Source organism: Heliangelus exortis, chromosome 8, assembly GCF_036169615.1.
Source record: "Heliangelus exortis chromosome 8, bHelExo1.hap1, whole genome shotgun sequence".
NCBI classification, from domain to species: domain Eukaryota; kingdom Metazoa; phylum Chordata; class Aves; order Apodiformes; family Trochilidae; genus Heliangelus; species Heliangelus exortis.
In genome coordinates this window covers 6,805,139-6,829,353 of record NC_092429.1, presented here as the reverse complement: position 1 = coordinate 6,829,353, position 24,215 = coordinate 6,805,139, and the positions used below count along the sequence as shown (strand labels likewise).

Below are 24,215 nucleotides of genomic sequence, written 5' to 3'. Positions count from 1 at the left end.
TTTGCTTTTTTTTTCTTTTTTTTCTTTTTTTTTTTTTTTTCTTGTCACTGTTGGTACAGTGGCAGTCCCTGCCCTTACTACCCATTTGTACAGCATCTAGCACAGCTTGGTGTTGGTATCAGTTACGTCCTTCAGGCACTGCTGTGATAACAAGTAATATTGCCAATAAACTTTTCATTTCACTACAGATTGGGGACAAAATACTTTGTATTAACATTCACACAAAAGCCTATAATGGACTAGATCAGGATAGGATAAATTTTAGCTACTAAGGAAAAGAATTTTCTCCTTTACTCGAACTGAAGATTGCCTCTTAAAAGAAATGCTTTTTCTCTATTTGGATCATTGTGTGCTCTGTTCAATTGTTGTGGCACCCATAAATTTGAACTTGCTGGAAACATTTGAATGGCATTTCAACCTGAGTGCAGTACAGTCTGAAAGAGATCTTGTGAGATGACTGTATCCCTGCCATGAGAGACAGACTGCAGGTTTTCTGAGCTGAGACTTTCTGCTGTATCTATATTTAAAATATTAAATATGACTTTAACTACAAGGAGGGTAAAGATGGAGCATGTGAAAGTGCATACGAGTTGGGAGTATGTCAAAATATGGAGGGTTAGATAATGATTTGTTTCTGGGATATTGGATTTGCCTCCAGGCAGACTTACTCAAAAGCTTCGTTTTCCTCCTTTATTTCATGTTCATGATGTATTTATTAGGTAAATAATAGCAAAGTCTAGTTGTGCACTACAGAAGCTTTAATAAAAATGTAATTGACAGTGAAATCTGACAGTTGTGTTGCAGGGAAGAAAAATCTTTACTGGAACTGCACACAGAGCATCATTTGCCTCTCCTAAGGTCACCTTAGAAACAAGCCACATAATGTCTGTGTGAGGTCCAGGTGCATCTCTATTTTTGGCTCTGGCTGGACTAGTGGCCTTGAACCAATGAATAGTTAAAATCACTTTTAACGCTCCTGTGGGAAGATGAGATGGTCTGTTCTGCAGATTCTGATCCAGTGCCTTTTCCTGCAAAAATATAGAGAAGAACCCTCTCCCCAAATGGCTGAATCCAAAAGTGGGGTGGGGGCATGCAGGGCTGAGGGACCTGGTCTAGGATGTGTTCTGTGTCCAGCTCCATAGCTATGGGCCAAGCTCTGGCCTTGGCAGGGTTATTTGTGTAGAGATCAGGAGGTTGAGGAGGGCTGGGGATGGATCAGGGAGGAAGCTCTGGTAAACTGGGCTGTTCTGACCCACAGAGAAGCTTTTGTGGGACTGAGACTTGGGCTGTGGAGAGTTTCATTCCGAAGAGCAGATAGACTTTTACTCCCAAGCCTATTTTTCATTATAGAAGTAAAACCTTTGTGAGTCTAGGTTTATTTTCTTTGAGAAGGTTTGTTTGTTTTTCCTTTTGTCATCCTTGTTCAGGAGATGGCTATGGGACCTCTGCCATGGCACCATTTGTTTTCACTTGTAAAAGCAAACAACTTGCAATGCTAATTAAATAGTGTTTTAGATAAAGTAAGAGCTTTGCATTATTTATCTAAATTCTTTTCTGTGGGAGAATGTTAGAAGTTTGTTCATTAATGAACACTTAGAAATAATATAAAATTAGACTTCATGAATTCTTCATGAGGTGTAATTTACCATGATGATTTTTCTTGGCATTTAGGTTCTATGAACCAGGTCATTTTTCATAGATAACGTCTTCACTTCTGGGTCCTCAGAATGGATCTGTGTGAATTCACCATTGGTTTTAAGTTTGTTTTTTTTCAGAATTTGATTTATTGGAGAAAGATTGCGTGTGGTGTTTAAAAACATTTTCTCTAGTCCCTATAAATAGTACTTATTCTTATGTATCTTGTTACTGGGTTTTTTCCATACATAGCAAATTAGCTTATTGTGGAATATGGGCAGTGGAGTATACATAATTCAGATAAGAATTGCTGCTAAATAAATTATTACTGAATGCAGGCTCCTTTCAGTAAACGTATGTGACAGACTTTCAGTTCAGTGTGCACACCTTTTTTAGGCTGAAAACAAATTTTGTAAATACAAAGCATGTATATTTACTTTTTTATTGAGCCATTGGCTATTGTTTATGCATGCAGTGGGGAGATAAGGCTGTCTTAATCAGGCTGTGGGTAGTTTTCTAAATGATGCATTAACTGTGCTTTGTAATGGTAGATGGATGTCACTTATTTATTGTAATAAGTGACGATTAATGTCAGTTACTCTGGCTTGTTTAAGCATTTTAATAGTTCTGTTTATACATACAGGTATTCTTTGCAATATTGTCAGAGCTGATATTTCAGCAGGAATAAATTGAAATTAATTGAATTAATTGTAGGAAAAAAAGATATGAGAGAAGTATTTCTGAAACATCGTTTGTAATGGAAGATTTGCTATAATGGATATTTGTCACTGATATTTTGTAGGAGGAGTTATACCAAGCCTTCTGGTAAGCAGTGTTTTGAAAAACACTGGCAAAGCTTATGCTGTCTTCCTCAGCAGCAAAGCATTTCCTTGTGAAATCTGTCAAGCCAAAATACCCCATACTTTTCTTGGTATGGTAATAGATCAGCAAAGTAGTACACCAAGAAGTCAGTTTTAAAAGCAGCAGTTGATGAAATGCATCCAGAATTTGAAATATGGCTTGCCTTTAAATTAATAAATTAAGTCTTGAAATTCTGTCACTAATAGTAGTTTTTCAGGGTTATGAAGCTAAAATATTCAAATTATTGGCAGCTAAATTATCAGTGCCTATCAACAGTAATTGCAATTTTTTTCTTCTTCGAAGGTACTGTTATGTATATGGGACATGGTGTTGCAGTATTTGGAGTCTGGCACATTGTTGTCAAAAAAAAAAAACAAACCAACCCTTCAAAACAAAATAACCTCTTTGTACCAGTAGCATGTGAACATCATCACACAATGTTTGCACTGTAATATTTCAAGACCAGTAGTAGCTGCCTAAATTGGGTCAGAGAAGCTCTAAAAAAGCATGAAGAAGTTGCTAATTTTAAGTGGCATGTATAGAGATGTAATCCTAATCTTCAAGGGATAAGAGTGTATATTTTTAAAAAACAATTGTAGGGTTTAAGTTGCTGGATTTTCGCTTGTATTTTGCCCATGTCCGAGTAAGTCCTTAATGAGTTAAACAGTTACAGCCTCTTCTGGTATTTTTGTAGGATTGAGCTACATCTCAATACATGTATTAAAATAAAAATAATTTTATTACCAGTAATTAAACTATAATGAAAGTTAATTGTGTGTCCAGGAAACTAGAGTATCTATTTTAAAAACGTTCCAGTTGTGATACAGGTATTAAAAATCTTCATGCTGTGGAAAGAAAAAACCAGCACATAGCACATTGAAATTAATTCTTTGAATAAATAATGTTACTCTTATGTAACATGCTGACTGACATGGATCAACAACTTTTTAATATTAAAACCAGTAATCAAAACTAAATGGCCCAGTGGATGCAAACTGAACTCTTTAACAGAGGGTTTGAGCTTAAGATTTGTAGGGGAAGGACTATTTTTGCAGTGGGGAGCTTGGACTTACCTTTTTGTTACTATTAGTAATTCTAATCTTTACATACTATGTGAATCAATATATTAATCTAAAATATTATTCCTTTGTGCCCATTAGAACTTTGAATGCAGACTGGTACACGATTTGTACAGAAATTACTCTGTAAATTGAGACGTAAAATTCTGCAGTAAAAAAAAAAATTATCATGGTTTATTTTTTTAATCCTTCAGCATTTCAATCTTGAATTTTTATGTAGGAAATCAGTTTTCAGTAACTTAAAACTTAGCAATAATTTTGAAGGGCAAATAAGTGCCTTGATTTTCTTTTCTAGTGTTGAAAAATCAGAAACTTAATTGGAGTTGAGTGAGAGTAACTAGAAGGAAAACCTGGCACCTGGTGCAACATCAGTTTATGCCAAAATATTTTGATGAAGTATTATATGAGGAAATCTACTTGTTCAAGAACAGATTTTTGCAGAGCAGCTTCCTCTTAATGTTCTGAATGTGTTAAATACTGGAGTTGAATTCTGTTTCATTGCTGGGTGTGAAAGGTAAGCATGCTGAAAATGGAACTAAAAAGAGTTTGCAAAACCCTTAAGTAGGGCACCAGCCAGTTTCAAATTCTGTTTTCTTTCACGGATTTTTTTTTTAAAGACATCCATGGTTATTGTTGCTCGTGGGGAACTATAGTTAGCTTTGGTGTCTGTTGCTAATAATAGCTGCTGTACCTTTCTCGGTGCATTGTGCCCAAGTCCTGCTTCTGCTGGAACTGAAACCAGTTGTGGTGTATCTGCTGTGGTATTCCTGCCAGCTTTAGAAGGTCAGGAGCAGTCCCTAAAATTGCAGTTTACCTTGTGGGGTTTTTATGGTGGAACAGATACAGTCAGATGGTTTGAAGGCACATGGAAGGCTGTAGTTAACCATATCGCCGGCTTCACTTATCCTATGACTCTTACTGTCAGAACTGGAATTTTCCCCCCACACCCTCCTTTTTTTAATCAGGTTGGTGCAGATGCAGCATAGATGAGCTCAGCTGAAGTGCCTTTGCCTTGGGGTGCAAAGCCCTGACCCTGCAGGCTGTGAGCTCAGGGTTGGTGTCGGTGTTTGCTGGGGGGCGAAGGGGATGCAGAGATCAAAGGATGCTTTTCCAGCTGGAATCCCCAACCAGACAGATTTAGCAGCATCTGAGGTGCTTGCTAGTACATGTGAGTAAATATATGTATGAAATCAGATTGAAGAAGAATAATGGCTGAAGGAGGAGTGTATGGGGCTGGTACAGCTTGACAGAGGATGTCAGCAGTGCCTGGTGCCACATGGCTGGTAAAATTGGCAGGGGGGGGGGGTCCTGGTTTGGATGTGCCTGTTTCTTTCAGGAAGTCAGCATTTTTTTGGAGTTCAGTTTATTTTTCTGCTGCAAATATTCTGAATTAAGGCCTTGCTGTTAATTACAATATGGCAAGGCATCTTTTTTATTTGAAAATTATTAAACCAAGTAGCTATTCCTGGGCTTGATAAAGAAAAACAGTGGTGATACAAAACTTTGTTCCACTGATAAATAAAAGGATTACTGCCTAAACAAGGCATTAAACTAATACTAAAGCGTTTCCCTTAAAAAAAAATAAAAATAGACTTGACCAGAATATAACCTATGTGAGGTTTGAGCCAGCCTCATGAATTTCATTTTAGAATAGACTCCCCTTTTTTTGGTCTGTCCTCTATCCTCATGAATTACAAGCCTAATGTGTCACAACATATCTCCCTGGATTTAAAAAAAGCAAATTAAGTCTTGAGTAATTATAATAATTACAGGATGGGGTGAACACAAGGTTCAGAGTGTGGTGTCTCAGCCCTCTGTTCTCCCTCTCCTTGCTTTGGTCCCTGGGCAGTGCAGTCTCTTGTCCGGGGCAGTGGTTGCATTGCTGAGTCTTTGCAAGGAGGTTCAGCCCATCATGGGGATGCTCCTTGATAGGAGGTACCAGTGAGCATCACAGTAGACAGCAAAAATCCTCTATTAGCATTGCTTAAATTTATCCAAATTTAAGACTAAGATTACATCCTTCCCTTGTCAGCACTGGTGACAGTGAAGATGGGCAGGAAGCCATTGTCGAGGCAGATACCTATATAGAGAAGGCTTGAAGTACCCAGGTTTTTCTGCCTGCTTTGTCTGCCTCTGCAGTTTTTGGATGAAAACTTGCATTCTTCTGTCCTCAGGCTGCAGATAAACATGCAGGCAGCTTAATCCACGTGACCAGTGGCACTGGTGACAATGGGGCTTCTGTCCTGCATGCACTTTGCTAGGCTAGGTTCTCATTTGCTGGGGTTTTTTTTGGGGTTTTTTTTGGTTGATGTTTTGGGTTTTTTTTTTAGAAAGGTCTCAGTCTTTTCTGTGAAAATTGGAGTTTCACATTTCGATAGAAACACTTGTTAAAATTCCAGCCTGCACCTGCGCCTGATAAGTCTTTCTCTGATTAAACCTTTTTCATTCCAGTAAATATCTGAAGACCTTTGTATCTCCGAAGATTGCAAATCCAGGGCTTTATTATTTAAAGAGGTGTCAGTTCATTAGTGAAAAATATAACTGGGGAATATAGGTCATCCCTGGAACTGGTAAATGGTATGTCTTGGGACACTGAGTTTATTAATTGAAGGCAATGTGAATGACAAGGCTTTGCAGATTGACTGTGCCTGGTAAATGTTGTTGTCATTGCACTCTGTGATACAGTTATTAAATAGGTAAAATATTTTACCTTTTCATATAGAGCCATACACTTACTTCATCTGATTTAATGGAACTATAATTTTAATTATGATTATTACCTTGAATTATAATTAAATTTATGTGGTTGAAATTTACATTTGTGAAAATGGCTGCATGATGAAAGCAGAAATCAGCTTCGCATTAACAAAAAAAGAGGGTTTTTAACTGCATCTTAGTATATGCTCACAGCCAAAGACTAGCATGACCTACTTTGCAACAATAACAGAGGAATCAAGCGGGTTTTTTTGTTGAAGTATCTAAATTGGCCACAAATGCTACCTACTCATTCGTTTGTAAGTATCTTTAAAAATAGCTATTGTGCCTATGAAACTTAAGGGTTTTTTTTCTCCTTTTTCCTCTTATTCTCATGTAGATAATTAGCACCATGGAGCCTCAGGTGTCGAATGGCCCTACTTCCAATACAACCAATGGACCCTCCAGCAACAGTAGAAACTGCCCTTCCCCCATGCAGACAGGGGCTGCTACAGATGACAGCAAAACCAACCTCATAGTCAACTATTTACCCCAGAACATGACCCAGGAAGAGTTCAGGAGTCTCTTTGGGAGCATTGGTGAAATTGAATCCTGCAAGCTTGTGAGGGACAAAATTACAGGTAAGCACATGATGTTGAATTTACGTGCATCAGGGTCACTTTACATTCAGGGTCAGCAAAACCTCCTTGCTTACACTGCAAGTGGTTACCACAGGAAAAAATGCAAATACTGTGGTGAATTCAGATAGTGAACCTTTTTAGCTTTCAAGGATGCACTCTGGATCTAGAACAAGTGCAGGAGAAGCTCCACGTCTTGCAGCAGAGCTCAGGTGGTAGCATTATTTTCCTGATCATTCGGGTTTTTCCTTGAATGCTGACTTCATTTGTAGGAGGGTGGTTGAAATGGCTCAAACCAATGGACCATTTCTAATTCTGTCAGCTTAGTTTGAATCTCCCTATACCTTCATCAAATATTTTGCCAGTTAAAGTCCATGAAAGCATCCCATTACCTCTTCTTCAGGGAAGAGAGAGATGCCAGCCCTGTGCCTACCAGAGGTGCAGATGGGTGCAGGTGCACCTAGCCTGCTCTGTCCCTATCCTTGCTGCCATAGCTAGGAATTCACTGATGCACAAGGACAAAACAGCTTTTATAGCTTGCTTTATAGGTTAGTTTTATAGGTTGTGTGTCTACTCACACCGTAGGTGGGGAAATTTCACTGCTGTTCAGTGCATCACCAGTGCTGTTATGTTTAGCACAGAGAGCAGCAGCCTTGGGAAGGAAAGGGTTCCAGAAAAGCAGCCATCTCCTCTCAGACATGATCCTGGCAGCTTGGGTGTGTGCACTGTAGAAAGAGGCACCACGTAAAGATGAGGAATTAAAATGCAAATCTTCATACCTACTTCCATAGCAGCCTGGCAGCTGTTGCATTGGCAGCATTAGGACAATCTGCTCAGTGCTTTTAAACACGTAATGCTTTTTTATTTACTCCCTGACATATAGCAATGTTCTGGTTGAACACAAGGCACATAACAAATGGCAGTAGCTGCAGGGCAGCTCCAGTCCTCAGTGCAGTCCGGCAGAGCTTTCTTTAGCACATTGACCATGATATATCTATCTGAGAATATCATCTGATTGGACCATAGCTCCAAGGATATTAAGAGGAAGAAGATTGAAAAATAGAATTGACTTATTATTCTTCTTTTTTTCTACTTGAAATAGCTTAACCTCTCACTGCAAAAATTTTCATGCAAATAACTGAAGTCCTCTTCTGTTGTAAGCATAGCTGGCCAAGTATCCCAGTGTGATGTACCACTCTTGGTATTTGCCATCAGACCAGTTCAGTGCAAGAACATTGGGTTTTTTTAATCTGAAAATCTTGAGAAATAAAATTGCAAGTTAATTGCTATTTAAATTGCAAGCTAATGCACTTAGTTAAGACAGAAGGAAATAGCTAACCATCATCTGCATGAGTCTAGTGTGCTTAGCTATGAACTTTGATTATGGCAGGTATTCTGTTTCATGAGCATTTTTTTTTTTGCCTTCCCATATCCCTCAAATTCGTGGTGATTTCCTTGTAACAATGTCAAGAGTTCACATATTCAGTGTTGTTTTCATAAAGAATTGTCCGTCTCTGGACGGAGAGCCATTACTTCACTGGCTGGGAACAGTCTTCTTTTTGTTTCATTCCATCTCTAGGCTTTTGTCTCTGTATTCAAAGACGTGAGAAATTTGCTATATGATCTGATATATTCTTGGGTAGCTTTTTGCCCATGCTTTTTCTTTCTGTACAAAGTGCATAAGTTTTTATGTTCAATAAAATACTTTGTAGGAACCATTCCTTAAAAAAAACTTACACACTTGCTTTAAGGACATCACCCTTAACTGGCTGAGGAGATTTCATGTTGCTTTCAGCAGCAAGTTGGCAAAATAAATTGATCTCAAAAGTCTCTGTGCCATATTGGAAAACAGAGTTTAATCTGCCAAGGTTTTCCAACCTGGTATCAAGGCACTGTGAAGCATTACGAGATTCTAGCTAGGATGCATGTTTATTCCTCATATTGAATTCAAAGTTTGAAAATTCAGTGAAGTCCTCATTCAGTTCCTCAATTCACCCAGAAACAGTCCATGTTTATAAAGTTTGTTAAAACCTAGAGAATAACAAAATGGAAATGCACTGATGTCCTGCCCAGCACATCTTTCTGGGTCTTCATGTAAGTGGCCTTCATTAGGTTTTCTGGGCTTCATGGTTTTTCAGGAGGGCAGAGGTGAAAGTATGCCAGTAGGCTGCTGTAGGACTAACTGGCTTTTCAGTGGCTCCCTGCTTTATTCTTAATAAAAATGTAGTTTTTTTCTGATGGTGAAATCTCTACTGCAGAAGAAGCAGTAAATACTAAGCTACTCTTGCTGAACTAGTGAAGGTCTGAAACAACTTAAGTTTTGTCTGCTTTTGAATTTTTCAGTTTTCCTGTTGAAAATTGTGTTTATATGAAATCTCAGTTTCATATAAACTGTGTGTGCTGTTGTAGAATACCTATAGAGCATTGGAGCTCTTTCATTAGAAATATGGTTTGTCTTCATAGGCAGTAAGCTTGTCTCCTTCTTGCTAAGGTAAAGTATCCTTACAAAGTATAAAGATAAAGCCAGGAAAGCCAGAATAAAAACTTCAATGCAGAGAGAAGGGGCTGGAACAAAAATATAAAAAGTCAAACTAAATCATCATCACACTTGCTCTGGCAAAACCATATTAAAGAGATCCTTAATGTTTTTTGAGGCTAGATAGAGCTGAGTTGATTCATGTAAAAGATCCTACTTCCCCTGTCCTGTTAAGGAGTTGCACAGACTTGGTGAAATTAATGCTTGGGTCCCCAAAATACTTTTCAAGGACTTAAAAGCTGAAGAAATCCCTTTGAGAGAGTTTATGGTCTAAATTCTTGTTAATTTTCAAGTGTATTAAGCAATATGTGTGAAGAATAATCCCCTACTCCAAGTTCTTTTGCAGTCTTGGAAGAGTAGTAGAGTTTTTTAAGAAAATGGATTTGTGATGTTACCCTTCACTTTGGAAAGACACGGTTTTAAACAAGCATATTCCTTGACTAAAAAAAATATGCTAATTTGGTAGTACACCGTACTGAGTTGAATAGGAGTGACAGCTTCTAAGACAGCCTTTAATTTGGTATTCAAAACCAAAATTGTAAACTTGGGTTTTGTTTGGTAGCTTCTCAGAACAGGCAGGATATACAGTAGCATTTTTAAAGGATGCTAATGACTTGAAAGAGGAGCTGGAAGTCAGGCATACATTTTAATTATGGGGGAGGGGTTGCAATAGAAAAAAAAGTGGGTTTTTTTCACTGCAGAGATTTTAAGGGAATGAGACAAGGAAAAACAGACTGAAGATAGTTGCCTTCATTTGGCAGGGGTGTTTAATAAAAGCAGAACTTGTGGTTGTAAAGTGTGCTTATTAAATTCTTCATTTACACTACCTAATTAATTCTAGCATTTTAAATTAACAGTGAAACTGGTCCCTGCTGTACCATTTCATAGCTGCAGCGTATTTCGTCCAACAACCCAGTTGTTCAGGTTTAATCAGCTGCTCTCAAAAAATGAGAAGGAACTTGAGTTATAAAAAACCCAAATGGTATAAACATTTTAGAGCAGTGTTAGATGAAGGGAGATGACTGCACAAAGGAAGCCTTCTGCTTCAGGTAGGTGTGAGGCTCAGCACTTCCATGTGACACTACACTACATAGTGTTGCAGATGTTCTTTGTTTCTTACTTTATCCAAAGAAAGCCAGTGATAAATATCTTCCTGGCTTGGGGAAGCAGGGGGCTTGAATTCATCAGAAAATTTTGGGAGAAGAAATGTCAAACTTGTTTTGTCCCATGCTTGAAAACAAAAGATCCAGTCAGCGTAGTGTCTGTCGGAGACACTGTAATTGCTGCTGGCCAAGTGAGTTGTCCTTGCTGACATAGTTTGTGTGGGGGAGAAGGGGATGTGTGTTAATAATTTTTTAATTTATTTGGTGGCCTTAGCTGAGCTCTTAATTATATTTTTTGTTTCCCTGTAGCCTACAGAGGAATTTACAGCTCTGAATCGCAATCTGAAATCTTTGGATCTCTGTCTTTCATATCTTGCAATGATCCAGGCTCACTGGAAAGCAGAATATTTATTGATACAGGATTTCTGTGCATCACTTAACTTATGACAGAGTTAGCATATTCCTGCTGTGTGGTACAATTTGATGTTCTGTGCATGCATAATCAAGAACTTCATTGCTTCTCTGCCCAAAACACAATTCTGTTTTTAAATCATTCCTTTTGAATTTGCAATCCCTTTGAGGTTATGCACCATCTTTCGTTTCAGTTTTAGGTATCTGGTAGGACTGCAGATTTGGATTAAAACTGCAGTTCAGAAATAATTGGGGTCTTGTAAGTGTAATATAAATATTGATGATCCCCATGAAAATCCAGGATAGGCAAGCTATCGACTCAAAGCAGTAGCATCTGTGTTTTGCCAGCTTAGAAGAGAGAAATATTGACTGTTTCACATGAAGACCTCTCCAGAAGTTATGGATTGTCCATTCCTTACTCTTCAGATGCAGAATCATATGATCCAAGCTAATAAAATGGGAGAATTAGAAATAATGCAGCATTTTGAGTCCAGGGAAACATCTTCTACGTGAGCATTTCTCCATATAAAGCCCAATAAATTCCAAACCTGGGGAGAATGCTCTGCCTGTCCCCTAAGCAAGCCACCATGAGCACTTTCTGGCCTAGAAGTTGGTATTTTCTGTCCTCTATAAAAAAAAGCTTTCTGATGTTCTCATATAATGAGCAGTTTACCAGCATATGCCAAAAAGGTGCTGCTGTAAAGTGCAAGGACCAAGCCTGATCAGTGGATGGTGGCACTGATCTGGTGCTTCTATCTGGAACATGCTGTTCAGAGATGGCATGCTTGGCATTTCTTGAAATTTGGGGCCTAATTAAGCAGTCTTAATTTCAATGTCTGGAGTTGGTAACTGGTTTGAAAGCAGTGGATGGAGAAGGTTTCTACCCTCAGGAGCAGAAGCCATTAATTGCACACTGTGGCAGTGATCCTCAGAGGGGGGGAAGCCAGCTAGGATCATGTTTTCCAAGGTACAGCTCTCCAGGAAGGAAACTCTTGGATCTAATCGAAAGTGTATAGCAGCAAGGAAAAAAAAAACCAAACAAACTAGAGCTCTCCTTAATAAAGAGACATTTTCTGGCATTGTCTAGAAATGCAGTGTTTGCAGTGGCTAAAGTTGTATGTATTTCAGTAGCAGGATTTGAATTCTGATAAAGCAGATGAGCAAGAGGTCACAAGCATCCATCTTGGGATCAAGGGGAGATGCTGAAAGCTCATAGTAATGGAAAGCAAAAGCAGGATTAATGGTTAAATTTAATTATAGCAAAGAGGCCTTTTGGTAATACAGTTCATGACAGCAGGTGAGCGTTGAAGGATTAAGTCTGCGTTTGAAAGACTCAGGCTGAAAATTGCAGAGATGTTAGGAAAATTGTGCTGCTTTGTCTTGGGGGGAAAATATTCAAGGGAAAGAGTTCACAGCTATTTATGTCTAGAAGCTGCGGGTAGAATATGTATTCACAGAGAATTTCACGTATACAAAACACTGGTAGTCTTATGTTTTCTCTAGATTTTGTAAAAGTGTTTGGTTTTTGAAGAAAAAAAAACTACCCAGATGCAGATAAATATGGCTTACTGTGAAAAACCCAGCATTAAGTTATCCGATCCTATATGTCTGAAGGTCTCTAATCTGAGCACAAACTCCTTTCCCATTTGTCCATTTCACTGATTGTGCTTTGAAAGTGCCTTCCATTTTGAGATATTACTAGTTCCAGCAGTTTTCCCCATTTAAAATACATTAAACAGATAGGATTATAGAATGTGGGGATTATGTTAGATAAGACTTATAAACTGTTTAGGAGGTATGTAAACACTCATGCCTCATGGCATAAGCCCACCTAATAACAGGGTTTAAGAGAAAAATACCTTGTAGAGGTACTTTATTCCCTTGTTGACTTGGAAAGGTTTTTTTTTAGTAATTCTGTAAAGTAGTGGTTACTAATCACTGATCTCTGGTCATTTATTTGGTACAGATATTGTTAGACTGAGTATTAGCAGCAGTTGCTTTGCTCCAGTAGTAGATGAGAATTAACACAATCCTTCAGAACACAAAAAGAAAATCTTTTAAACTTATGTACTGTGGTGTTCTCCATTTACAAAGTGAAAATAATTCTGGTGTTTGGTTGCATTTAAAGGCTGTATTTAGCAGTGCCCCTCAAATAGGCAGGATGGGGAATCTCTGTATCCAGCAATGCAGTTTTCTGTTTTATTTCCTTAAAAGCAAAAAACATAGTATTTGCTGAAATAAAAAAAATATTTGTGCAGTACTCTGCCTAGAGTTCTTTTGTCTGAAAAATAATGGCAAATTAGGTGTATTACCTGAGGTTTTTCAGGAAGGGGCTTGTAGATTGGCCTCCCTGTATTTTAGTAGGTACATGAGATTTGTATGGGAGTTATTTCTTCGTGTTGAGTGCATGGTCAAAATGCAGTGAGGAAAAGAGTGATAATACAGAGTAGTATAACTGCAGCTGAAAATCAAGTGCCCAGAAAAGCAGAAGTCTAAAATAATGGGTTTTAGAGCTGAAAAAAACCACAATTATTTCTGTGAATGCGATGGAGTACAGAGCATGTTTCAATTTTCAGTTGTAATCTTGGGTATCTCTAATTGCATGCAGAGCAGAGAATATTAACAACATGAGAAAACAAGACATGTTTCAGAGTCTTTTAAACCTAACTAGAATTAGTTTAAAAAGATGTAAATACATGGCTTTGAATGTCATTAAACACCTTTAAGTTGATCTTAATTTGGCCTGTTTTGTTTTTTTTTATTTATTTTTATAGTTTCTTATTTCCTGGAGTATATTCTGTCCTTGAGCAGAGAAACCTCACTTCAGTGTTGCAAATGCTATTATGAAGAAGGCTGGAGATTGAAGACAATGCTCAAATATTGATTGTCTAAATGAACATTTGCATTAAGTGGCTGAACTAAATTCTCTAGCACTTGTGGGGGAGGGAACACAGAAATAGTAGTGAGTGTCTTAGTGCTGGATTTCTAAAATATGGTTGGTGTGGCTTAATGTCTGCTCTAAATGCTGAGCATGGTCAGATTTGCATCCCTCATTTTCTTTATCGCCTCGCTGCAGTCTGGTGCATGCTCTGTGCCGGCGAACAAAAGAATTTTGATTTCTTGATTATTGGGAAAAAAAGTAATTGAAATGAGTATTGGGGCAAATAGGCAGAAAGCAAGGAGGCATGACCCTTGCACTGTGAAAGAGCTTTCTAATTAACTTCAGCAGTTTTAGTCCTGAGCTTGTTCTGAAGTTTTTAATGGATGTTTAGTTACTCTTCAGTTAAACTGCTTGGTTTCAGTAAATAACATCCTCTTCCCATCAAATCTAGGCAGGAAGGATAAGCAGTATTTTTTCCCCAACATCACAAGCACACCTGCATGTCTGAAATTGTGACTTCGAGGTAGGTTGTTAGAGACCTTTTTGGTCCTCTGACCCTGTAGTTGGAGACATTTTTTCATTTCTTCCTATTTTCTGCATTGAAGGAAGTGTCTGCCAAGGAACAACCAGGTGAAATGGCTCTGTTGGTGGAACCTTCTATGTAATGACAGTCCACCCTCAGCCTCCAGTGTTGTCTGTCCCTTGTCTCTCATTCTGCCTTTCCCTCTCAAAGCACAAACCCTGTGCTTTGGCACTCATCCACTGCTGCTTCTGTCCCTAACCCATTTTCTTTTCTTTCATTTTAGCCCAAAGAGGACAAGGAGAAGGGGGAGGAAAGGCACAACTGGGAAAACACTGGGAGACAGGCAGCAGTGTCCATTAATGATGTACAATCTTCCAGCTGAGGCAGGGTTTTTTGGGGCAGCAGTAGACAGCACATCAAGAGGTACCTGTCAGGTCTCTGAGGCTGACTTTTCCAGCACAGATCCATCCCCTGCTGCTCAAGACCTTTTGACCTTCAGCTACACCAAGGAGCAGCACAATTGTGCTGTGACTGTCACCTGCCTCTGACCAGTGCTTTTGCTGGACAACTTGTCCAAGAACAAAAGGGACCTCTGTAAAACAAGTCTAAGTGGCTTTGAAAGTAGCCTACCTCCTGCTCTCCCTTTTCACAAGACCTTTTACCAAAGCTGCAATGGGAGTTTCTTCTTGGCTTTAGGATGGTGTTTAGTAACCTTGTGTCCAGGATTATCTGACCTGCTTGCAGTAACTGTTTCTCAGACTTGGTGAACCAGGAAGTTCTTGAGCTTCCTCAGTTGATTTGATCCATCATCAGTTGACTTCCTAGCACGCAGGTGTTTTTTATCTATGGCTAGAAAAGCCTTGCAAGATGGTATTCACCTTGAAAGGTCAACCTCTAAGACCTGCAGATCAGTACTGAGATCTGCCTGGGAGAGTATACATCCTCAGCACTCCTTTTTCCTCTCTTTTCTGCTAGCTTGGTTTATGTGCAGTCCCTGTGCTGGTAAAACCCAGTACCTCTCCACACTCCGTACACTTGGACCCCATCCTTCAGATCATCTTTGCTTTTGATGTTGTTCTGACTTGAGCAAGGACCCATTTACAAGCCAACCTGTTTTCTGTGTGTCAAGTGAGATGCCATATGTAGAGGGCCAAGTTCCTTTTGGGATATCTACTGCATGAAGGTCTTGCCTGGCTTGAAATAATTACCTTTTCCTTTGCTTCCAGGAAACTTTGCAACTTAGGGTATCATCTTAATTTGACTTACAGATAAGAGGGGTTAATTACTAGCTATATTATGCACAGGAATTATATATAGAGAGGGATTTGCCATTCCTTAATGCTGCTCACAATATATCCTTTTCTCCAGCTCAAAGGATATTTCTTCCTGCCTGAATTGGGAGTCCATCAACCTTTGTATGCAACTTGCTGGCAATTGTGTGCTTACAGTCAGACTGATAGTTTTCCCAGTAATCTTTTGGCTATTGGAATCTGCTCTGGTGCTCAGCCTTTGCCAACAGACAAGCACACATCTTTGGATTTCAGCAGCATCTTCCTTCATGTCCTATGCTTTGTTCCTGGGTGTAGGCTATTGCAGCCTCAGACTTGTCAGACCATTTGTGGTATGGCCTGAGTCTTGCTTAGACCCATCAACTCTGCCTGTGTAGCCAGGTTTCAACCAGGTGCCATGTTTCCCATTTCTGTAATGCTAGTCTTGACTACCCTTTTTGACTTTAAAAAGGGTAAAGAAAGAGGGGAAGAAAGCATCACATCACTCAAGTCCAAGCCCATTTCTTTGACTTTGTTCACTGACTCTGCTGGGGTTGGACATAGCTCCTTTTCTCCATCCTTCTTGATCAGGATCTGGTACAGACTTTGCAGATGTTCCTAACTTGTCCCTGCTAGGAATTTTGGTGCAAGTTACAGATTTGCAGGTGCAGTTGAAGACAGGATACTGGAGTAGGCAGACCTCTGCTCTGACCCAGTACTTCTGTTCTTACGACTCTCACAGCATCTGTTTAATCAGTGGAATGCATCAGCTTGAGGGCAGAAAAAAAGCTGAATGTTTTTACTACTTTTATTCACAAGAGTCCAGACTGGTGGGGTTTTATTTTCAGTTAGATGGTTCTTAAGGGGTGTTGCAAAAGCAGATGGACAAAAAGCTGCGTCACATTCACCTGCAAGCAAACAAATGGCAGCATCCCCAGTATGATTAATTGCTGTACTACAGGGGCTGCTGTGTCTGCAGGAGAAGGTCTAGTATGCCTGCTGCCCTGTATGGATGATTGTGCTCACATGCATCTCAAAGCACTAGATATCAATAGGCAGCCTCTTGAAACAGCATTCCTAGCACCCACAAAATGAGGCCACCTTCCTCTTCTGTAGGATGCTCTTGGTCAGGTGCATGGAGTGTTTTGACTCTCCCTATTGTTAGGATGGTAGGTAGGACATGAGAAGATAGGACATGGAACAAGAAGATACATTCTCCAGTTTCTTTTTTTAGACTCCTCTGTTCTCCTACATGCTCTGTCATTTGTATTTACTAATCCTTCTCTTTTGTTCATCTTTCTACTTTTCCTTTAAATGTTTTCCTGCTGGAAGCTGCCTTGTCTTAAATAGGGAGAGAGGAAAAAAAACCAAACGCACATACAAAAAACCACAAAAACCCCACAAACCACCACCCCGGCTGTGAATAGCTTAGGAGCTTTACTGATAACATATTTTTCCCCTGTAGCTTTCTGCTGCATTGGAATATCTTCTTTGTTACCTTGGTTTTGTTTATTGGTAGGATTGTGGTACTTGCTCCAGATGAGGTATGTTTAGGTACTTTACTGAACTAGAAACAAAAAGAATATGTGTGTTTTCCCCATTTGTTTGCTCTCACCACCTTCCTGTTCAATATAGTGAAAAAAAAAGTCTTGGGTATCATAACCCTGCACTGGTTCTGTTGGTGGTGAGCTAGCAAGAGTAGCTTGTAGGCATTACTTCTGTGTATGGCACATCCAGTGGCCACATATGTAGAAAGCATCATTTGGAGGTGTTAGCTGGTAGAGATGCCATCTTTGAAAGGAAAAGATCTGCTGCTCAGTCTGAAGAAAATTAATCGAGGAACATTAATGCAAATGTTCTTTTTAACAAAATTATCAAGAAATTCAAATGGTAACTAAATGGTATGTGCATATAACAAATTCATAATACATTCTCCTTTAAGCAGTTTTCCTTTTCATTACTTACATTACCTGCAAGTACCTAAATGGAATATTAAGAGTTTTAGCTCCTGCTCTCACTTTAAATCTCTTGAAAGTTCTGTCTTAAAGCCAAAGTTAATTTCTTTAGTAGCCTCTCTGCAGTCTGAATATTGATGAGTAACAAAATTTTCATAGGTAGCACACCTTGGAATACAATAAATGGCTTTCCAGATGCTGTGTAAAGTAATCTACGTAAATCTAACTATTGCAGATTAACCTTCTTAGCTGTCAGATTGCAGTTTTTATTTATGGTTTTGCTGATCAGATTAAAAATGCTGCAGACACAGGTTGTGTTGTTCATATTAAATTTTGTATTCCGGTCTGTAATGAATTACTTTCCTCTGTGCATTAGAAAAACTGGTTAGTAGAGCTCAAAGAGTTTAATTAGTAGGCTGTTTATGAGACAGAATAGGTATTCTGAGTCATTGTTCAGAATTACTGTGAAATCTCTTAGTGTTGTGGTGGCTTTTGTTGTTAGGCAGAGGCTGAGGTGCAAAACCTTAAATGTTGCAGAATTAAATCATTTAATGACAAAATTACCAGGGCTTTTTGAATTTGCAGTCAACCAGGTTTCAGATACTGCTGCTGCAGTATATTGTTATGTCCTACTTAATATTCTTGTTTTGCAAAGCAAACTCTTGTTTTTCTCCAATTTTATGTGCCTCTGCCATTTCATTTAGACTTGAAGTGTTACTGCCACTCTTTCCACATGAAATGCTTCCAGGTTTGAGGATGCACTATGGATGTTCATATCTTAGGTGTGCCTTTTCTTTCCTCTGCTGGCGTAGTTCTTAGTGAGAGAGGATGTTCTTGGCCTTTTAAAAAAAAGTCTCTCTCCTGCAAGCCATGTTTCATGTTAATTTCTGAAGCTTTGACTGACTCTTTCCCTTTGCTCTTGCAGTTCTCTGGCTTATCACAGAAGTGGGACCCGTGGTCAGTGCACAGGCTCCATCGTGGTCCCATCATTCTGCCTTTCCTCTCACTGCACCACTCACTACCACTGGCTTCTAGAATAGAGGATTTTTTCATACGCTTTAACTCTTCAAAGGCATCCTTTTTTTGCCTAGAGATCAGTTATATCAGTTATTTTGCACAGAAACTGTGCATGTGGTACAATGTGGGATTCGCAATCTGAATTTTCTTCGGTTGAGGCCTGCCCAGTGAAAAAACATTTCTTCTAGCTTGCTTTACTTCTGCTCTATTGTTCAATAATTTTTTTAGTTGGCTTCCACTTTCATCTAAATTTCAGATGTACCAGTGTGTGGGATGGGATGCAGGAAGGACATGTAAGTCTGCTGTAATGTAGTGTGTGCCTTTCCCATGACCTACTGGTTCACTGTTGGAGCATCTTTTCTTTTTAGTTTCTGACTGTAATTTTTTTACCCTCTTAATTTCATCTTCACTTCGGAGTAGCAGTGTTAAGTAGGGCACTTGGAGTATCTCATCTCCAGTCACAGTCTTCGTACATTTGAAGTATCAATAGGTTTTTGCATTTCCTTTCAGTTAATGTTTTAATACTTAACACTTCAAATCTTGCATCTTGAGTTACTCTCAAGCCTTAAGTCAGTCTTGACTTAAACCTGGTGGCTGGTGAAAGCTGCCTTCAGTTTGCTCTCCTTATCTGAAGTACATTTATTTATCGTTAGTTATGTGCAGTCTTTATTGTTCTTTATGTACTCCTGGTCCAGTAATGCTCTGTCCCCTCTCCATGATCTGACATTGCTTATTTGGAACGTGAAAATCTTCCTACCATATACTGAATTCCTCTTGCAGATTTCTTTCCATGCTGCTGCTGCTTACCATTTTTTATGTGCTGGGATGTCTTTCCTTTTTTTTTCTTCCAGTTTTATTTGTTTTCACTTCTTATAACTGAATATTGTTTTAACTTAGTCTGTTTGTTTCTAACCTCTGCATTCTTGTGTTTATTTTGTCTCTTCTTCAGCATTGAATTTACTGTTCCGGATAGACAAGTCATGGCTGTTTCTTGTCCATTCATGCCTGTTCCCAGAACACTGGATTTTTATAGTAAGGTCCCTGTTCTGTTCTGGGACAAAGCGGGGAGGAGTGCAGCCTTGCTCTTCTCAGAACAGCTGCTAATTCAGAGCCTGTGTGCTCCTTGAAGGAAGGGGGAGGAGAAGATGAAGAGAAGGAAAGCAAAAGATGTCAACTAGGGAGAAGGGGGGAAACCCAAATATTTGTTCCCATGTTGCCTTAGCTATGTCAGAAACAGTAGCTTCTGAACCAGTATTTAATCAGTTGCTTGGGGTATATGAACACATCAGTACTTAAAATCCAGTTTTATATTTAAAGAAACTTGATTAAAGGAGGATAACACATTCTGCAGTGTAAAATGTTCATGTTGTTTCCAAGGTTCCCCAACCCAGCAAAACACGCAGTGGTCTAATAATAAAGTGACTGTCCTAGGGTGGGAGAGATGCAGTGTTTGATCCCTGTAATAGTGACTGTGTTAATCTGCCTAAGTTCACCCTGGAAATCTTGATGCCTTTCAGTTCCTCTTCTCCAAAAATAGGAAGAAAAGTGCTTTCCTCAGTGGTGTTTGAGGAAAGGTGTGTTACAGAGATAAAATACTTCCATGCTGCCGTAATGGGAACTGCAGAAGACTCCGGCCAAGTCAGCAGCATCTGCCACTTAAGCTTTGCATGCAGATTAAGTTCACATCCTCAAGTTCACTAATTACACAGATGACTTTTTTTAAAACTCTGTAGTGTGCAGGTAAGAGCAAAGTCTTGTTTCAGGTGAGATGCGGAACATCCGAAATGCTAGAAGCGTGTAAGAGACTATAAGGCACTACTTGCAAGAGTAGGATTTGTTGTATTTCTGGTATGGTGAAGTGTAAAATGGAGTAATTCCATGGGTTTTAAAGTCCTTGAAGTTTTGGTAGGAATTCTGGAAGGATCTAATGGTGCTGGGCAGCAGTAGTCTCTGTCAGAGGACGCTTCATCTTGGTTTTCTGAGTAGATGTTGTGGCTATTCTAGGATGAGAATCATTATTGTCTTAATTTTGAGGGATAGTGGCTATTGTCAATTGGTATTTAATTTACATGGGAACTGCTCCTGCTTCAGCGTCTCCAAAAATCATGACATAAAATTGCAATGTTATGCATTATGAGATTTGTCAAAACTACAGAGAAGGACAAAATTCGTTACCTCCTGGCACTGCCTGATCAAGTCAAGCTTTAACTTGGCAAGGTGCTGAATCAGTGACCTTGTTTTCCTGTTGTGAGGAGCTTACAGTTGGATTTTGGGGGTCTTGCTTTGTTTTTTGAGGTCACCATGTTTGGGTCCTGGTGGTTCTCTCCCAGAGACCTGGAGGTCCATCGGTTGTGGTTACATCACTAGCACAAATCATTTGATCACTTCAGCTACATCTATAGGATTTGTTTCACATTCCGGGCATCACTTATTTTATTCCCCTTTTAATTTTCTAGGCTTGTTGTCATGGTATCTGGCACTTCCCATTCAGATACTAAAATTGAGTGAGTGGTGTCTGTATGTCTGGTTCATTTTCCCTATCTTATCCTCTCCCCGAGGGAGAGCTTTACGTGGGATGAAGTGTGCTTTTTTGTCAAGGGCTTCCTTTGGGGGATTTTTTTAATCATGTAACTCTGTCTCTCTTGGAGAAGGCCTGGTGCAAAGAAACCCCTTCCACTTGGGCTGGAGTTTATTAAATCCTACACGCATAGAGCTCTCGTGAGAGCTCATCATGCAACTCCTGACTCCCCAGGAGCCCCCCTGAAAAGGTCTGTCTCCTGTGCAAACAAGCTTTTATTTCAGTCTCTCTGGCATTGCCACGATTAAGATAGTGACAAGAACTTTGTCCCTGCAGATTTCCTATGGGGAGGACCCAGCCTTTGCTGTTGGGGGATCAGGGCTTTGGTGCCTTAGGGCAAGAGCTTTCTTGAGGAATCTCGTCCCATCTGAGCTGGTTTGTGTCATCATATACCCCTTTACAGGTGCTCTAGCTTAGAGCTAGGCTTCAGCCTGTGGAACACAGGGGTTTTCCCTGGGATTTGGCTTCGATTTGATTATTTGTTAAACTACAAGCATGTATTTTAGGAGGGGATCTGTTATAAGGGTATCTCTGCGTGAGTCTGGAACGTGGTGTCCTTCTCTAGTAGAATCTTGGGAAGAAGACTCTCCTACTGATGCTCAAATTTTCTGATGGCTGTTTTTAGCCAAGGGTAAGCAATGATCCTTAATTGTAGGTGCAGTGTAGCATCAAAATGTATCTGGGGCTCCTGACTGAATTGCATTTAAATACAGCTGACTCTTTCCTAAACTAGAAGGAAGATGTTCTCAGAAGAACTAATCAAGGGCACCCAAAACCAGTAGTTTGGAAGGTTCCCAAACAAAATTTGCACCCAGTCACCTTTTAGCAAAAGGCAAAAACTAAGTTATTTACTACTCATCCTTCTCTCATTTTTGCTTTAAGACGATGGTTTTCCCTGAATTTTTGCAATCATTATATTGTAATTGGAGGAGATGATTTTCTTCCTATTCAAGGACAGCATGTATTAAATAAATCCTAGTCTGTACTAATATAAGGAGTATTTATTGTAAGTAATTGGTAAACTAAATGGATGCTATGGTAGAGCTGCACTAGGCACAGAACAAGTTATATTGATAGTTGGATTTCAGCGATTTGTGACATTGACAACCTCAGTTTAATTGTTTGGTCCGAGGAGCATCATGTGCAGGAGCTGCTTCCCTCCTGGTTTGGTTCTGCTGTGACTGCTGTGAGCATCACTGTGGTGACAGCAGGTGTTTCTGCTTGATAAAGGGATGGAAGATGAATGAGATTGTTCCTGTTAGAAATAAGCATCAGGCGGGGTTAGAACTGGTCTCGCGATCAGATTTTGTTTTCCATTGATCTGAGCCTTCTTTCCATAGCTTACCTCCTTTTTTAGGTAAGCAGCTCTTATTTGTTGGCAACAGTTACAGAAGCTAAAAAAACAGCAGTCAATTCACTTGACCCTCTTTCTGCATTTTGAATGTATCATTTCAAGGGTATTTCTTTAACCTTCTCTGAAAGCCATTACTACATACAGCTTTTCATGAGGTGCAGTCATTTTTGGCCTTCCAGGAATGCATTTGAAATGCTTCTGAAATGGCTTGGAGGCTCACAGGGTTGTGCATCCTGCCTGCTTCTCCAGCTATTTGTAAGTGGTATTTTATTAGGAACATCCCTGTTTTCTGGAAGTCATTGGGGGAGGCTGAAGAGCATGTTCAGGTCTGCTAGGTGGAGTCAGAGGTGGGCAGCAAGTTTTGCTCAGTCTCATAGAGATCACCACCCTGGTGCCAGCTTCTTCCCTAAACATTTGCTGAGGTTGGAGCAGGTAAAAATTGGGAGCTGGGAAGCTTGTAGGATTCCTGGCGACTGTTATTTTATCTTTTGGTCCCCAAGCTGGAGTGACTGAAGGCTGTTGCTGTCTGATGGCTTCTGCCTGGCTAATAGGAGATGAGCTGTCAGACGTGGCCTACTTCTGAAGGGAGGGATGGTGTCAGAGGAAAGCATGGGAGCTCGGTGGCATTCATGTTGTGGCTGTCAGGCAGGCAGCTTTAATTGGGTTTTATGTTTGGGTAGGGGACAACAAAACCACAATTTAAGTCAGTTTGCATTGTTCCTGTCCCATTCTGTGCTTCTTTTCATGAGTGACTGTTCATTGTGGGCACTGTAGTCCTTTAATAGGAGTTGGCATTTCAAAGCAATTTTTTTTTTTTTTTCCCCAAGAAAAAAAGTTATTTTCAAAATTTACTTTACCGGGTCACAGATAAGCAATTCAAAGTTGTTCTTTCTTGTATGTTGCTTTTGGAGTAGTTTTCAGCAATAGGAAAACTTGGAACTTGTCTGAGAAAGTGCTTTCCTTTTACTTTTTGTGTGGAAATGCTTGCAGTTAAGAGCTGTATGGAGAAGAACCAGCAGGAACAGTGTATTTATAGAGCTTCAGAGGAGAAGAGACTATTGAGCACTTAAGGTATCTCACTAAAACCTTCCTGGATTAATCCCTGCTTGATCTAGAGCATAGCTTTCTAGAAGAAGGAAAAAAAAAACCTAACACAAAAAACCCATCCCTTTCACAATTTGCAGTGGTCGAAGAGCTGGTAAAATAGTTGGTAGGTAGTTAAAATTACCCATTTCCTTCAGTGCCAAAAACTGAACAAATGCCTCTGGAAAAGAGTGTTTGCTATATTCTTTCTAGTCTGGTTTCTCTTGTTTCAGTCACTGTGATGGGACTTGGGATACGTAACTTCATGTTTTATCATCTGAAAAGACATTGTTTAAAACTAACCTGTGCTTCAGATGACTGCCAATGTAGTCCTGTTGAGGTTCAATTTAACCTTTTTGATTAGGCAGACAGGTTGACCCCATCTTCCATCTGAAAGAGTTTTCAGCATATTCTCATGGTACCCTTGTCAGGGCATTAATATCTTGTAGCACATTCACCAGGGCTGGGCACAGCACTTGGACAGCAAAACAGGGAGGCAAATCACGAAACAATGATCTTTCTTTCCATGTTTGAGTGTGGCTTTTATGCCAGTAAGAATCATTCTAACATTTTTGGCAGCTTTACAACTTCGAGATGTG

General features: G+C 39.5%; 1 protein-coding gene across 12 annotated transcripts in view; it reads left to right on the top strand.

Moving 5' to 3' along the window:
* The window catches only part of ELAVL4 (ELAV like RNA binding protein 4), an 81,313-nt gene that overhangs the window by 31,727 nt on the left and 25,371 nt on the right, over window positions 1-24,215 (top strand). For all 12 annotated transcript variants that reach the window (XM_071750185.1, XM_071750183.1, XM_071750182.1 and 9 more), the window contains exon 2: window positions 6,670-6,910. In XM_071750185.1, the coding sequence (XP_071606286.1) occupies window positions 6,670-6,910 (241 nt within the window). The remainder of the gene's footprint in view (window positions 1-6,669; window positions 6,911-24,215) is intronic.